This window comes from Phyllobates terribilis, unplaced genomic scaffold (assembly GCF_046119375.1).
Source record: "Phyllobates terribilis strain yellow unplaced genomic scaffold, ASM4611937v1 Scaffold_8__6_contigs__length_399053987, whole genome shotgun sequence".
NCBI classification, from domain to species: domain Eukaryota; kingdom Metazoa; phylum Chordata; class Amphibia; order Anura; family Dendrobatidae; genus Phyllobates; species Phyllobates terribilis.
In genome coordinates, this window is record NW_027362768.1 from 329,163,320 (window position 1) to 329,179,454 (window position 16,135).

Consider the following 16,135-nt stretch of genomic DNA (forward strand, 5'->3'; position numbering starts at 1 on the left):
GTCTGTGAAGAGGACACGTAATAGACATGCTGAAACGTCTGGGAAACCTTTCTGCGCTATGTTCTCTTGAAGTTAAAAATTTTGTAAGTCTCTGTAGTAAGATCCTGTTCTGCAGCATAAATGGGGAGATCATCATAGAAGTTAGGACCCGCCATTCAAGGCCTAAAACTAATTCTAGGCTTGCATTGCCACTATAAGATCACTCGTTTCCTGATGTTTTTTCTACCTAGGGTTGTGCGAACTTTGGTGATCTCGGCCACTATGACTGGCCGGAAATGCTACATCCAAGACCAAGTTTTGGAGTGATGCCGAATATTGAAAGTAAGTAAAAAAGTAAGTTGGATGCCATGTACACAATTCATCTTGCATGCTGTTTAAGGCCCCAATACACATTAGACTAAGGTTGACCAAACCTGTCGATATCATTGAGAACCACTCACAGTCTAATGTGAATGTGAGCTTTCCATCTGTCCCCTGAACAGATGATATCATGAAAGAGAGGGATCGGCAATCAAGAATTTCAACAGTCGATCCTTCTCTTGTTCCTCACGGGGCATAATATGTAGTCAAGGGGATCCAGGCCTAATGTTGACCTTAGGCATCTACTCACTACTGGAGGTGAGCAGAAGTAGACTGCCAAGAGAGGCTCTCCCTAAGTTTCGATAAAGGAAGCCCGCCTATTCCCCCCGTGAGAGTAATTATTTGCCTTACTTACCAAGCACAGATGTTGACTGCTCCTTTTTAGCACTCCCAACACTCCTCAGTCTTCTACCTTTCTCGTTAGTGAGAGGATCCATAGGTGGATGTGGAAGGTGATCTGCTCCTAAAACATATTAACTAAATTACTGCCCAGATTGTTAAACATGATATCTTTATACAGTTCTAACAGTTTGTAGATCTAAAAATAAAGTGGTCCCAATCAGAGCCGGTGTTAGGGGCAGGCAAACTAGGCATTTGCCTAGGGGCCAATTCATCATTGCATTTTCTCCACTCTTCTGGAGTAATTTGCTCTTTTTCAGTGGCTTTGGTATTTGCATCTTATTCTTTATACATTTTGCGTCACGTTTTACATTTCTTTTTTACGTCTTTTTTTCATTTTTCTTTAACGTCTTGGCTTATCCAAATGTTTTAGACAGATTCATGAAACTTGATTTTTATCAAATGTTGCATTTTTTTTGGTGCATCTCTCCCCAGTCTAGGCATGGAGTAAAGTTTCTGGAGGAGTTTCCAATTTGGCGCATTTTTGGTGCATTACATTTACCAATTTCTTTCCATAACGAACACTAGGATTTAGTCCCGAGAAGAATCACCATCATGGTTCTCATCCGATTTCTTGCAGAAAAATGATATTCACAGCAGCCTCTCAGTCACTGCTGATAAGTGACAGAGAAGGGCTCTCTTCATGAATACAAAGGACTCATAGCTATGAATCCGCAGAATTTTTTCATTGCTCCTAGCAGCCGAACAGTACAATATTGTTGCAATGCTGCTTTGACTAACAGGTGAGCGGATCTGCCCTTGTAATATGCTGCCCCTTTAAAAGGTGACAGAGTGGCTTTAGTATTCCCATTGGGATCCTGAGAATTTTGCACTTTGGCCACAGTCTTAGAATTTTTGCTGGGCTCTGGCTTTAACAACCCATTATTTTTTTTTATAAATATTACTATTTTTATAGGTTTGCATCATGGAACATATCCGATTGACAACATACCAGAATATTGGCACTGGCATAGAAGTAGCTCCCCATGCAACTAAGAGGCCAGTTCATCACTGCTTTTGCACTTTTTTTGTTTAGTTTTGTGTGCTTTTTATTTGCTCCTTTATTCTTCTGTTAATTTACACCATTTTTGAAGTCTATTTTTTCTGTGTTCATCTGTTCTGTTTATGTTGCTTCCTGATGTTTTCAGCTGATTCATCAATTGCGACTTTTTAAAAATCCATAATTTTTGTACACCAATACCCCTTCCTCTGAGTGATTTTTATGTAAGTCTAATTTTTTTTTCATGCACTTTTTGGCTAGGGCCCCACCAACCTATTTTCTCTCATCTGAGAGAATCGGTCCGATTATGCTAATCACACTCTGATCAGAGTTTGATCAGAGTGTGATCTGATCTTCTTGGATGAGTAGAAGATGGTAAAAAGAAATGTCTCCATCTTCTCCATTCTGTCAGTCCGTAAAAATCGGACTGCACTCTGATGTCATCTGAGTACAGTCCAATGTTTTCCCACAAACTCATTGACTTATCGGATGCAAATTGAGCATGCTGACATTTTTTCCTCAGGCAGAACCTGTCTGAGAAAAAATAAATTGGACATGTGCACAGCCTCACAGACTAACATTGGTCCGAGTGCGATCTGATGGTATGTCGGCTCGCAAAAATATGGTTGACTGCACGAGCCTTTGAGACATTTTGCAAATTGTGTTTTTTCCAAAAAAAGTCGAAGACAAAAAAGTAGAAGATGGTAAAAAAAAATGTTCTCCACCTTCTCCATTTTGTTTTCACCTGAGTGCAGTCCGATTTTTTACACAAACTTATTGTCTTGCATGGCCGATCTGAATATAGAATGCTAATCAAGCATGCTGACATTTTTTTCCCCTGTCAGTGGAAAATAAATTGGAAATGTGCATGGCCCCATTGACTAACATTGCGATCCGATGTTTTGCCGGATCGCACTCGGACCAAAATTACGAACGTCAGCCCGAACCTTTGAGACATTTTGCAAAGCGCGGGTTTTCAAAAAAGGTCAAAAACAAAAATTAAGGACAATTTTTTGCAAAACGTGTGACTTTTTGTGCTAAAAGGTTTTTCAAAAACGGTCAAAGACAAAAAATAAAGACGATTTTTGGCTTCGTGTGAAATTCTCCGTTCGCCATTTGGAAGAATTTGGCGCAAAAATACGGTTCCGAAAACCACAAGTCAGAAAAGTAAAGTGAGTTAACAAAAAACGCAAATGATGAATCGGGTCCTAGGACTTTTGATTGTTCTTTATTAGAGATATTTTGCAATGGCGGGTTCCCACCTGAGACCTTGTGTACTAAGCGGTGATGAGCCTGAGGCGTACCCAACTGCATTTGTTCATTCTACCCAATAGGAGCCTCAGGGCTTAGCTCAGTTACGAGGGTCTGATCTGTATTGTATCCTCTATAGTACGGGGCTGTTGATATTGATAGCTCACTTTAACTCTACGCCTCAAGCGCCAAACTTAGATGATCGCTTTCTTTGGGCACAAAGTACAGGATGATATAAAGAATTTCGCTTTTACTGTGTCTTATATTCTGCACACCATTATCTAATCCTCCTGAGCAGCGTTGCTCTATAAATAATGCAGCTATTGGTTAAATATACAGCGTTCAAAAGACCATAATATGGGAATGGCAGGTGCCATGATGACCCTATTTTACCCTACGTTGTATATGTGCATTGCACTTGGCAAAGGGTGGTCAAATAAATAGTACAAAAGTCAAAGATCAAACACAGCTGCTACTAAAGGTACAAACTAGTGAAAGATTAATTCAAAATAAAATGAATACAAACATAAAAGAGGTTGCTGTGCACCCACAAATGTCAGCCCCTTCGCACAGCTTATCAATCCCCCACAAATCTAATATTGATGGGAAGTCTAAGGATTTAAAAAAAAGTCTTGATAAACCCTTTAAAGGGAACATTTTACTAATAAAGCTAATTGTATGGCCATATATATAAAAATGACACCAGTTTTGTAATAATCCCATGTGCCAGCACTGAGAAAATCAAGTTTTGAAGCCATATGCAAATTAGCTTAGAAGCGCATGAGGGGCGTGTTAGTGTAACTCGAGTGCATCTACACTCCCCCAAAGAGCTACCAGGCTTATTTGCATGAGGTTTCAAAGCTTGATTTCTCAACGCTGGCACACCAAATTAGAGGCATCATGTTTATTGTTGTTCTATGACCTATGCAGCCAGATAAATACGTTGATTAGTACAATTACTTGATATCAAGAAGCATACAGGAGGCTCCTATGCTCCACCTCATGGAACACTGCAGAATTTGTCAGGATGTTTTTGATATGTAATCTGACAGCAGCATGATGTAGGGACAGCGACCCTGATTCCAGTGCTGTATCTCTTAGCTTACTGGGTGCAGTAGTTATGATAGAATCACAGTTTTCTCTGCTGCAGATCTCGGAACGCTGAGCTATGTGAAGCCCCGCCCACATCACTGATTGGCTGCTTTCTGTGTACACTGTATGTTGGCAGAAAGCTGACAATCAGTGCTGGGGTTGTGGTTGGACCAGTAGGCATGAGACACCTAGTCCTGTAGTGATAATCTCTTGCTGATAAAACACTGATTTTATTGAATTAGCAACACACAGACTAGTAAGTGACACATCCCTAGAATCAGGACCTCTGTTCCCACATCATTCTGCTCTTGTATTACATATCAAAAAACTGCTGACAGATTCCCTTTAATCAGCAAAATGGAGTTGCAACCGCTATAAACTTATACCGTATATTTGAATTTTTGACGTATTTACAGTATAAAAAACCCACATTGATGGACATCTACTTAAAGGGAAGCTATCATTAGATAATAATCTATTGTTTAAATAAGTTTTTTTTTATTACAAGTATTTTTAAAATATTTTTGGCACTTTTTAAATTACTTTATTTAAGATACCACAGTCTGAATTAAGAATAAAAAATAGAACTCTTGCAATATCCACAGTGGCCACCTGGGGTTTTATTACACTCTAACTTCCCAGTTGTTTCAGGAAACAGCACTTGTATATTAGCCACACTGAACAGGCTCAGACTCTATCCACTGTAGCATCTAATGAGCGTGTGCAAAGATAATTGTGAAAGAAAGGGGAGTAGGGTCACCTATGACATCACCTATTGATATTGATGGATCCTGTGTTAGCAGCTGTATATAAAAGTGCTTTCTGTCTGCCTCTGATGATAATGAGACTTCTGAAAACTCTTCTTGAAAGGACAGGAAATGTGAGTCTAAAAAACCCCAAGTGGCCAGTGTGAAAATTGCAAGGCTACGCTTTTTTTTTTTTTAAATAAAAATAGTCAGCGTTCTCCTTGATTATAGGAAGCTGCCAACGGATTATAAGATGCACAATTATTTTAATAAGATTTTTTCTTGCTAAAAAGTATGTTTAATAGTCCAAAAAATCGGTAACTCTTAACTCTTTTTAGACGTTTATTATCTACAGTCTTCTTATATTCTGTTTTATATTTTAGAAGATGAGTATGATCGGATCAGGTAGTAGCTGAGATCCGCTAAAGGAATGAGGTACAGGCCAAACATATAAAATGTCAGAAATATAACTTTCAAAAAAATAAATTGGGATGGGTCTACAGCAGATTTTATATGCTATTATCCAAGTGGGTGATCTGCAGTAAAAACATATGTGTTGTGAGGATTCTCAGGCTGTTTGCTGCCTAGGGCTTCTTATAAATTTCATTTGTCACTGATCATACGGTATTAGCCCATGGTGGTAGAGCCAGGCTATAGTCTACAGATGTCACATAACGACACTGACAATCTGCACACAGTAGATGTATAATGTACAGAAGGGACATTGTGGCAAATAATGATCATTGTCCCTAAGAGAATAAGATATTGTGCTACAATATCATAATACATAAGAGTCATGGCTGAAATTGTTCCAGAAAATTAAGCATTTCTCTCTGAAAATTATTGTAGTTACACATGTTTTGTTATACACATGCTTATTTCCTTTGCGTGTATTGGAACAACACAAAAAAACTGAGAAAAAAGTCAAATTGGACATAATTTCACAGAAAACACCCAAAAATTGTTGGCACCTTTCCAAAATTGTGGGTAAACAACTTTGTTTCAAGCTTGTGATGCTCGTTCAATCTCACCTGTGGCAAGTAACAGGTGTGGGCACACCTGAAATCAGATAAAAAGGGAGAAGTTGACTTAATCTTAGCATTGTGTGTCTGTGTGTGCCACACTTAGCATGGAGAACAGAATGAGGAGTAGAAAACTGTCTGAGGACTTGAGAACCAAAATTGTTGTACAATATCATCAATCTCAAGGTTACAAGTCTATCTCCAGAGATCTTGATGTTCTTTTGTCAATTGTGCACAACATAATAAAGAAGTTCACAACCCATGGCACTGTGGCTAATCTCCCTGGACGTGGACAGCAGAGAAAAATTGATGAAAGGTTGCAACACAGGATAGTTTGGATGGTGGATAAGCAGCCCCAAACAAGTTCCAAAGAAATTCAAACTGTCCTGTAGGCTCAGGGTGCATCAGTGTCAGCGCGAACTATCTGTTGACATTTGAATGAATTGAAATGCTGTTGCAGGAGACCCAGGAGGACCCTACTGCTGACTAGAGATGAGCGGTGTTCGACTAGAACTGTTCGCCAATCTCAAATTCGAGCTGTTTTGGGCGGTGTTCGAGTTGTTCGACGAACCCGAACGATTTGCAAAAAATTCGGCTGTTCGAGGTTATGTTCGATAACTGTTCGTGCACCAAAAGCGTGTCCTGCATGTCTGGCGCTATTTAGAGCACCAATCATGCAGGGATTGTCTGCCACTCACTGTAATGCCACAGCCATGGTGGTTGTGGCATTACAGTGATTGCCCAAATCGATGGGAACAGTGCCAACAGTGAAACATGAAAAGCCGGCAATTCAGCAGCGGCATACACCTGTACCCGACAATTTAGAACCGAAAGAATAGAGCTTCACACATAGATTAGATAGATATAAACATGTCAGCCACATATATATGAAGTACAGTGAAAGTGCTGCTTACTGTACTTGTCATTTAGCGTAAAGGATTTATCAAAAAAAATAATAGTGTTTTCATGCACCGTCTCTTTAAAAAAGCCGGCCGGCAATTCAGCAGCGGTACCCGACAATTTAGAATAGAAGGAATAGAGAATCACACATAGATTAGATAGATAGAAACATGTCAGTCACATATATAAGAAGTGCAGTGACAGTGTTGATTACTGTACTTGTCATTTAGCGTAAAGGATTTATCAAAAAAAATAATAGTGTTTTCATGCACCGTCTCTTTAAAAAAGCCGGCCGGCAATTCAGCAGCGGTACCCGACAATTTATAACAGACAGAATAGAGCTTCACACATAGATTAGATAGATAGAAACATGTCAGTCACATATATATGAAGTACAGTGATAGTGTTGGTTACTGTACTTGTCATTTAGTATTAAAATAAAGGATTTATTATTAAAAAAATTGGCGTGGGGTTCCCCTTAATTTTAGGCTCTAGCGGAGGTTAAGCAGACGGCTGGGGCAGATGTTTGAAGCCTGGGAAGGGGGTAATACCCACGGAGCTTCCCAGGCTACTAATATCAGCCCCCAGCTGAATACATAGCCTTTACTAGCTATTAAAATGGGGGACCCCCCCAAAAAAATGACGTGGGGTCCCCCCTAATTTAATAGCTAGCAAAGGCTAGGCAGACAGCTGGGGGCTGATATTAATAGCCCAGGAAGGGAGCCATGAATATTGGCCCCCTCCCAGGCTAGAAACACCAGCCGTCAGCCGCCCCAGAAATGGCGCATTCATAGGATGCGCCAATTCTGGCACTTAGCCTCGCTCTTCCACGCTGCCCTGGTGCGGTGGCAGGGGGTAATAGGGTTGGGGTTGATGTCAGCTTATAATGCCAGCTGACATCAAGCCCAGGTTAGTAATGGAGAGGCGTCTATAAGACACCCCCATTACTAACCCCATAGTCAAAGTTAAAAAAAACACAAACACCCAGAATAAAGTCCTTTAATTGAAATAAAGACACAATCCTTTATTGTTCTAAATTAAACCATACTTACCGTCACGCCCATTCCAGCTGAAGCCAACGATCTCCTGCAATAAAAGAAAAATAATAAAGCAACCTCATCCTTACCTTTCCATGGTTCCCACGACAGCTTCAGCTCTGCTACATCGAGATGACAGGCTGGACCGCAGCAGAACGCTGCCATCCAGCCTCTCATCCCGCAGACACTGAGAAGCGCAGGCTTGCTTGCGCTGCTCAGCGTCTCTCTGTGACGACATCCAGATGAGCCGAGTTCATGTCCAATGAACTCGGCTCACCTCATGCACGTCACTGACAGCGTGGGAAAATTCTCAAGCTGAAGCGGTGAGTGCAGGAGAATTCTCCCACGCTGTCAGTGACGTGCATAAGGTGAGCTCATGTCCAATGAACTCAGCTCACCTCCTGCACGTCACTGACAGCGTGGGAAAATTCTCCTGCACTCAGCGCTTCAGCGTGAGAATTCTCCCGCTGAAGCGCTGAGTGCAGGAGAATTTTCCCACGCTGTCAGTGACGTGCATAAGGTGAGCTCATGTCCAATGAACTCAGCTCACCTCCTGCACGTCACTGACAGCGTGGGAGAATTCTCCTGCACTCAGCGCTTCAGTGTGAGAATTCTCCCACGCTGAAGCGCTGAGTGCAGGAGAATTTTCCCACGCTGTCAGTGACGTGCATGAGGTGAGCCGAGTTCATTGGACATTAACTCGGCTCATCTGGATGCCCTCACAGAGAGACACTGTGGAGCGCAAGCAAGCCTGCGCTTCTCAGTGTCTGCGGGATGACAGGCTGGATGGCAGCGTTCTGCTGCGGTCCAGCCTGTCATCTCGATGTAGCAGAGCTGAAGCTGTCATGGGAACCATGGAAAGGTAAGGATGATGTTGCTTTATTATTTTTCTTTTATTTCAGGAGATCGTTGGCTTCAGCTGGAATGGGCGTGATGGTAAGTATGGTTTAATTTAGAACAATAAAGAATTGTGTGTTTATTTCAATTAAAGGACTTTATTCTGGGTGTTGTGTTTTTTTTAAATACTTTACTAGAAATTCATGGTGGTCATGTCTAATATTGGCGTGACCCCATGAATTTCGGGCTTAGGGCCAGCTGATAATGACAAGCTGGCCCTAACCCCTTTATTACCCAGTGAGCCACCGCATCAGGGCCCTGGATGAGTTGGGTACAGCGCCAGAAGATGGCGCTTCTATGAACGCGCCATTTTCCGGGGTGGCTGCGGACTGCAATTTGCAGCGGGGGTGGCCCAGAAAGCTTGGGCCTCCCTGCGCTGCGGATTCCAGCCCCCAGCTGCCTAGTTGTACCTGGCTGGACACAAAAACAGGGCGAAGCCCCACGTCAATTTTCTTTAAATTATTTCATGAAATAATTAAGAAAAAAAGGGCTTCCCTATATTGTTGTGTCCGGCCAGGTACAAATAGGCAGCTGGTGGTTGGGGGCAGCCCGTTCCTGCCTGCTGTACCTGGCTGGACACAAATATAGTGCGAAGCCCCACGTCAATTTTTTTTAAATTATTTCATGAATTTCCTGAAATAATTTAAAAAAATTGAAGTGGGGCTTCGCACTATATTTGTGTCCAGCCAGGTACAGCAGGCAGGAACGGGCTGCCCCCAACCACCAGCTGCCTATTTGTACCTGGCCGGACACAACAATATAGGGAAGGCCTTTTTTTCTTAATTATTTCATGAATTTCATGAAATAATTAAAAAAGAAAGTACGTGGGGCTTCGCCCTATTTTTGTGTCCAGCCAGGTACAACTAGGCAGCTGCGGGCTGGAATCTGCAGCGCAGGGAGGCCCAAGCTTTCTGGGCCCCCCCCCGCTACAAATTGCAGTCCGCAGCCACCCCGGAAAATGGCGCGTTCATAGAAGCGCCATCTTCTGGCGCTGTACCCAACTCATCCAGGGCCCTGGTGCGGTGGCTCACTGGGTAATAAAGGGGTTAGGGCCAGCTTGGTATTATCAGCTGGCCCCAAGCCCAAAATTCATGGGGTCACGCCAGTATTAGACATGACCGCCATGAATTTCTAGTAAAGTATTTAAAAAAAACACAACACCCAGAATAAAGTCCTTTAATTGAAATAAAGACACAATTCTTTATTGTTCTAAATTAAACCATACTTACCATCACACCCATTCCAGCTGAAGCCAACGATCTCCTGCAATAAAAGAAAAATAATAAACCAACCTCATCCTTACCTTTCCATGGTTCCCACGACAGCTTCAGCTCTGCTACATCGAGATGACTGGCTGGACCGCAGCAGAACGCTGCCATCCAGTCTGTCATCCCGCAGACACTGAGAAGCGCAGGCATGCTTGCGCTCCTCACTGTCTCGCTGTGACGGCATCCAGATGAGCCGAGGTCATGTCCAATGAACTCGGCTCACCTCATGCACGTCACTGACAGCGTGGGAAAATTCTCACGCTGAAGTGCTGAGTGCAGGAGAATTCTCCCACGCTGTCAGTGATGTGCATGAGGTAAGCTCATGTCCAATGAACTCAGCTCACCTCCTGCACGTCACTGACAGCGTGGGAAAATTCTCCTGCAATCAGCGCTTCAGCGTGAGAATTTTCCCACGCTGTCAGTGACGTGCATGAGGTGAGCCGAGTTCATTGGACATGAACTCGGCTCATCTGGATGTCGTCACAGAGAGACGCTGAGCAGCGCAAGCAAGCCTGCGCTTCTCAGTGTCTGCGGGATGACAGGCTGGATGGCAGCGTTCTGCTGCGGTCCAGCCTGTCATCTCGATGTAGCAGAGCTGAAGCTGTCGTGGGAACCATGGAAAGGTAAGGATGAGGTTGCTTTATTATTTTCCTTTTATTGCAGGAGATCGTTGGCTTCAGCTGGAATGGGCGTGATGGTAAGTATGGTTTAATTTAAGGATTGTGTCTTTATTTCAATTAAAGGACTTTATTCTGGGTGTTTGTGTTTTTTTTAACTTTGACTATGGGGTTAGTAATGGGGGTGTCTTATAGACGCCTCTCCATTACTAACCTGGGCTTGATGTCAGCTGGCATTATAAGCTGACATCAACCCCAACCCTATTACCCCCTGCCACCGCACCAGGGCAGCGTGGAAGAGCGAGGCTAAGTGCCAGAATTGGCGCATCCTATGAATGCGCCATTTCTGGGGCGGCTGACGGCTGGTGTTTCTAGCCTGGGAGGGGGCCAATATTCATGGCTCCCTTCCTGGGCTATTAATATCAGCCCCCAGCTGTCTGCCTAGCCTTTGCTAGCTATTAAATTAGGGGGGACCCCACGTCATTTTTTTTGGGGGGTCCCCCATTTTAATAGCTAGTAAAGGCTATGTATTCAGCTGGGGGCTCATATTAGTAGCCTGGGAAGCTCCGTGGGTATTACCCCCTTCCCAGGCTTCAAACATCTGCCCCAGCCGTCTGCTTAACCTCCGCTAGAGCCTAAAATTAAGGGGAACCCCACGCCAATTTTTTTAATAATAAATCCTTTATTTTAATACTAAATGACAAGTACAGTAACCAACACTATCACTGTAATTCATATATATGTGACTGACATGTTTCTATCTCTCTAATCTATGTGTGATGCTCTATCTTTCTGTTCTAAATTGTCGGGTACCGCTGCTGAATTGCCGGCCGGCTTTTTTAAAGAGACAGTGCATGAAAACACTATTATTTTTTTAAATAAATCCTTTACACTAAATGACAAGTACAGTAAGCAACACTATCACTGTACTTATTATATATGTGACTGACATGTTTCTATCTATCTAATCTATGTGTGAAGCTCTATTCTTTCTGTTCTAAATTGTCGGGTACAGATGCTGAATTGCCGGCCGGCTTTTTTAAAGAGACGGTGCATGAAAACACTAATATTTTTTTTAATAAATCCTTTACACTAAATGACAAGTGCAGTAACCAACACTGTCACTGTGCTTCTTATATGTGTGACTGACATGTTTCTATCTATCTAATCTATGTGTGATGCTCTATTCCTTCTTGTCTAAATTGTCGGGTACCGCTGTATGCCGCTGCTGAATTTGCCGGCCGGCTTTTTTAAAGAGAGTGTCTTCTGAGCAGTTTGTCAGCTTTTGGACACCTTTGCAGGTGTTTTCTATGTGTTTCTATGTGTTTTTGTTTGCCTGCCATTGGTTTTAACGGTGTTCGACGGTGTTCTAAGGTGTTCGACGAACAGTTCGACGAACAGTTCCTCGAACATCCCGGTGTTCGACGAACCGAACCGAACCCGAACACTACGGGGGTGGCTCAACACTACTGCTGACACAGTGACACAGAAAAGTTAGACTGCAGTTTGCCAAAATGCACGTGAGGAAGCGTCTTATGGGCAGATGAAACTAAGATACATCTTTTTGGTAAAGCACATCATTCTACTAAGTAATTACCGAAAACGGAATGAGGCCTACAAAGCAAAGAACACAGTACCTACAGTCATTTATGGTGGAGGTTCAAAGATGTTTTTGGGGTTGTTCTGCTGCCTCTGGCACTGGATGCCTTGACTGTGTGCAAAGTATGACAAAATCTGAAGATTAACAAAGGATTTTGGGTTGCAATGTAGTGCCCAGTATCAGACATCTGGGTTTGCGTCCTTGGTCATGGGTCTTCCAGGAGGACAATGACCCCAAACATACTTCAAGAAGCCCACAGAAATGGATGGAAACAAAGCACTAGAGAGTTCTGAAGTGGCCAGTAATGACAGCAATTGCTGTTATGAGAAGGCACTCTTCAAATATGAAAGACCTGGAGTACTTTGGAAAAGAAGAATAGTCAAAAATTCCAATTGAGAGTAGAGATGAGCGTTGTTCTACTCGAACTGTTCGCCAATCTCAAATTCGAGCTGTTTTGGGCGGTGTTCGAGCCGTTCGGCGAACACGAACAATTTGAGAAAAATTCGGCTGTTCGATGTTATGTTCGATAACTGTTCGTGCACCAAAATCATAACTGGATTTTTTCTCAGTAATGATGAAAATTAATGTTAATACGCAGTTTGAGTGTACAGCGGGGTGGGGGGAGGGGCAGGGGATGGATCTCTGCAGGAACAATGAAGATCTCCATTTTTTTTTTCTCTTTCCCGCATTTACAGTGGGGAGGTGCAATCTGTCAGCCTATCAGCAGTGCACACACGGAGCGAAGTGCTTTTTTTCACACAAGCAAGGGCATGTGTCATTGGCAGTGTATGTCACATGTCCTTGCCCTATAAGACCAAGCCATTTTCCCCGTCGCCACCATTTTCTCACTGCTGCAGCTGCGTGTTAGACGGCACCGCTGTTGCTGTGTGCGCTATAACTTGTTAATTTCAAGCCAATTTTCGCACAAATCTACAGATAGCTTGGGAGTAGGGAATAGTTGTGATTAGTGTTGAGCCACCCCCGTAGTGTTCGAGTTCGGTTCGGTTCGTCGAACACCCGTGTGTTCGCCGAACTGTTCGTCGAACTGTTCGTCGAACACCTTCGAACACCGTTAAAACCAATGGCAGGCAAACAAAAACACATAGAAACACATAGAAAACACCTTCAAAGGTGTCCAAAAGCTGACAAACTGCTCAGAAGACATAACTAACACATGGAAAAGTGACAAGTACATATAGTCATGCGAAAATAAAAGAGGTGGAGGAGTAAAAGGAGGGGGAGACACAGATATAGGCATGTCATGCCCTTCTAAAATCCAAAAAGTGAGAAGCCGACACGGCCAGTCCGCTCCTGCCCGTGCCACCTCCGTGTCGCCGGGTTTGTGCCAGAGCCGCGGTGAACCCTGATGGCCAGCCCCCCTCTCCCAATACTGGTGCCTGTCCGCTGGTGGGTCGAGCGAGCCCCCCTGTGGTGGAGGCAGCTCTAAGCTTTTTAATTTAAATTGTCTCTCTAATTTGAATGAATACACTTTAAATCCATTTACAAGGATCTATTGGAGGGCAAGTCTCATGCCAGCAGCCGCGTAATTCCAGCTCCAGTAGCGTCCACTAAAGCTGCTGCAGTTAAAAAGCTTTTATAAGGATCGAGCTCGGCTGTCCACCGCAAGGCATCCTACTGCCAGTCCCAGCCCCTATGCCTTGGGGTGCCTCCTGATGCTCTTCACTGAGTATCCCATGGTCCCGAAGCATTTCCTTTGAAAAAATTAAGTGTCTAAACTACAGGTGGTGTAGCTTGCTTAACAGCCGGGATAATCCGCTGACTAGCAGACACTGCTACTAGGCACAAAGTATTTCCTGGGCTAGATGCAGTTAAAAATTTGTAATTAGATACTCTCGTTGGATGCTGAGAAAGCATTCCATAGAGTCTCCTGGCACGCCATATATGATTCTCTTAAAAAGCTTGGGGTAGGGGTCTAGGGGACCCTTTTATAGCCAAAATCACGGCCCTGTATCACAATACGTCACCTAGGCTGAAGATAAATGGAACTGTAGCACCCTGAGGGCTCGGTTGCTACAGAGGTATTGCACCTCACCCAGAGGTGTGATATCTCACTCTCAGGTAAGGATGGAGTGTGGATGAGGACCCGACACCTGCATGCATTACACCACATTGCCGTGGGGCAGGGCGACCAATATGCCTCTGAGATGGGCACGACAGTCCCTGTCCCTGGCTGGAGTGGGGGGAGGGAACACTGAGGAAGGGGAACCCTGTAGTGCAGGAGCAGGGAGGAAGCAGTTCCTGGGTGCATTGAGAAGGGAGTATAAAAGGTGGGCACCATCTTAGTTCAGTGCAGAGAAGTCTGAGCAGAAGTGGCAGGGAGCAGGGGCTCTGCATGAGCTCTGCTCCGGAGGCGGGCCTAGTAACAGAGGCCCAGGCCTGGAAGAGGGAGAAGGAAGGAAGAGGAGCGGAGAAGGCTCCAGGAACGAGGAATGAAGGGATCCCAGGGGTGCGGACGGGCGAGTCGCCACCGCACGCCCGAATCCACCTGCGTGGAGGGGTCAGGCCAAAGGGGGAGACCGGTCCCCGAAACTAGTGGAGGCAGGAAACGACCCTCAGCTAGAAACCGGAGGCTGTGACATTTTATGTGGCGCAGCCCCTCGCTACACCCGCTAGGAAGGCACCACATAGGGTCAGGGAAACTGGCGCCAAGTTTACCAAGAGGAGGCCCGAGGCAGCTGGACAGAAGGGTTGGTAAGAAAGGCCAGACAAAGGACACACAAAGGGGGTCCTGTGAAGCGCTCCAAAGTTATCTGGGAGTTGTCTGAGCCCCTCACCTGGTGAGCACAGTACGACGTGGGCAGCCGTTACCTGCAGACGTGGTCTGGATAATAAGAACTGTGAGTAAAGGCCCTGGACTGCATCACTGACTCCGTGTCGTTACTGCTGCTGCCCTGCACCATCACCCCCATCCTCCGCATACACTGCCCTGAGGCTATACTCCTCCCGTGGGGAGTTATGCTACGCTCTGCTGCACCCACAACACCAGCCTCAGCGGTCTGCCCTGCAGCGGCGGTTCACTCTGACCGCAATCCACGGGTGGCGTAGTCGGACATTTAAACATCAAAACCACATAAATAGTTCCGCCACTGGTTTGACCACCCTGAGCCACGGAACCGGGTCGCCGCCACGAAGACTACAACCACCAGCATCCACCAAAAAGGGTCCGGCTCCGGGTGTTCCAAGGCCCAGGGGGTGCATCAGAACATTTTCATCACCTTTCACAATCACCAATGGGACAAGGCAGGGATGTCCTCTGTCCCCTCTCTTATACATCCTAGTGACGGAGCACCTGCTCTCATCAATTCGCCATAACCCCAATATTAGGTGGATTGAGGTGGGAGGCACCGAGTACAAGTGCTCTCTATTTGTTGATGATGTCCTAGTATATATAGAATAGAATAGAATAGAATAGAATAGAATGGTAGAGTTGGAAGGGACCTCCTGGGTCATCTGGTCCAACCCCCTGCTCAAAGCAGGATTCACTAGATCATCTCAGACAGATGTCTGTCCAGCCTCTGTTTGAAGACGTCCATTGAAGGGGACTCACCACCTCTCGTGTCAGCCTGTTCCACTCATTAATCACCCTAACTGTCAAAAAGTTTTTTCTAATATCTAATCTGTGTCTCCTCCCATTTAGTTTCATCCCATTGCTTCTAGTCTTTCCTTGTGCAAATGAGAATAAAGATGATCCTTCTACAATGTGACAGCCCTTGACATATTTGTAGACAGCTATTAAGTCTCCTCTCAGTCTTCTTTTTTGCAAGCTAAACATTCCCAAATCCTGCAACCGTTCCTCATAGGACATGGTTTGCAGACCAGTCACCATTCTGGTCGCTCTTCTCTGAACTTGCTCCAGTTTGTCTATGTCTTTTTTAAAATGTGGTGCCCAAAACTGTACACAGTATTCCAGATGAGGTCTGACCAA

The 16,135-nt window shown here is 44.4% G+C and overlaps 1 protein-coding gene across 1 annotated transcript in view; it reads right to left on the minus strand.

The window, feature by feature from the left end:
• Window positions 1-16,135, minus strand: part of CFAP20DC (CFAP20 domain containing) — a 692,474-nt gene that overhangs the window by 287,056 nt on the left and 389,283 nt on the right. The window contains exon 11 of the mRNA XM_073644645.1: window positions 716-823. Coding sequence (XP_073500746.1) covers window positions 716-823 — 108 coding nt within the window. The remainder of the gene's footprint in view (window positions 1-715; window positions 824-16,135) is intronic.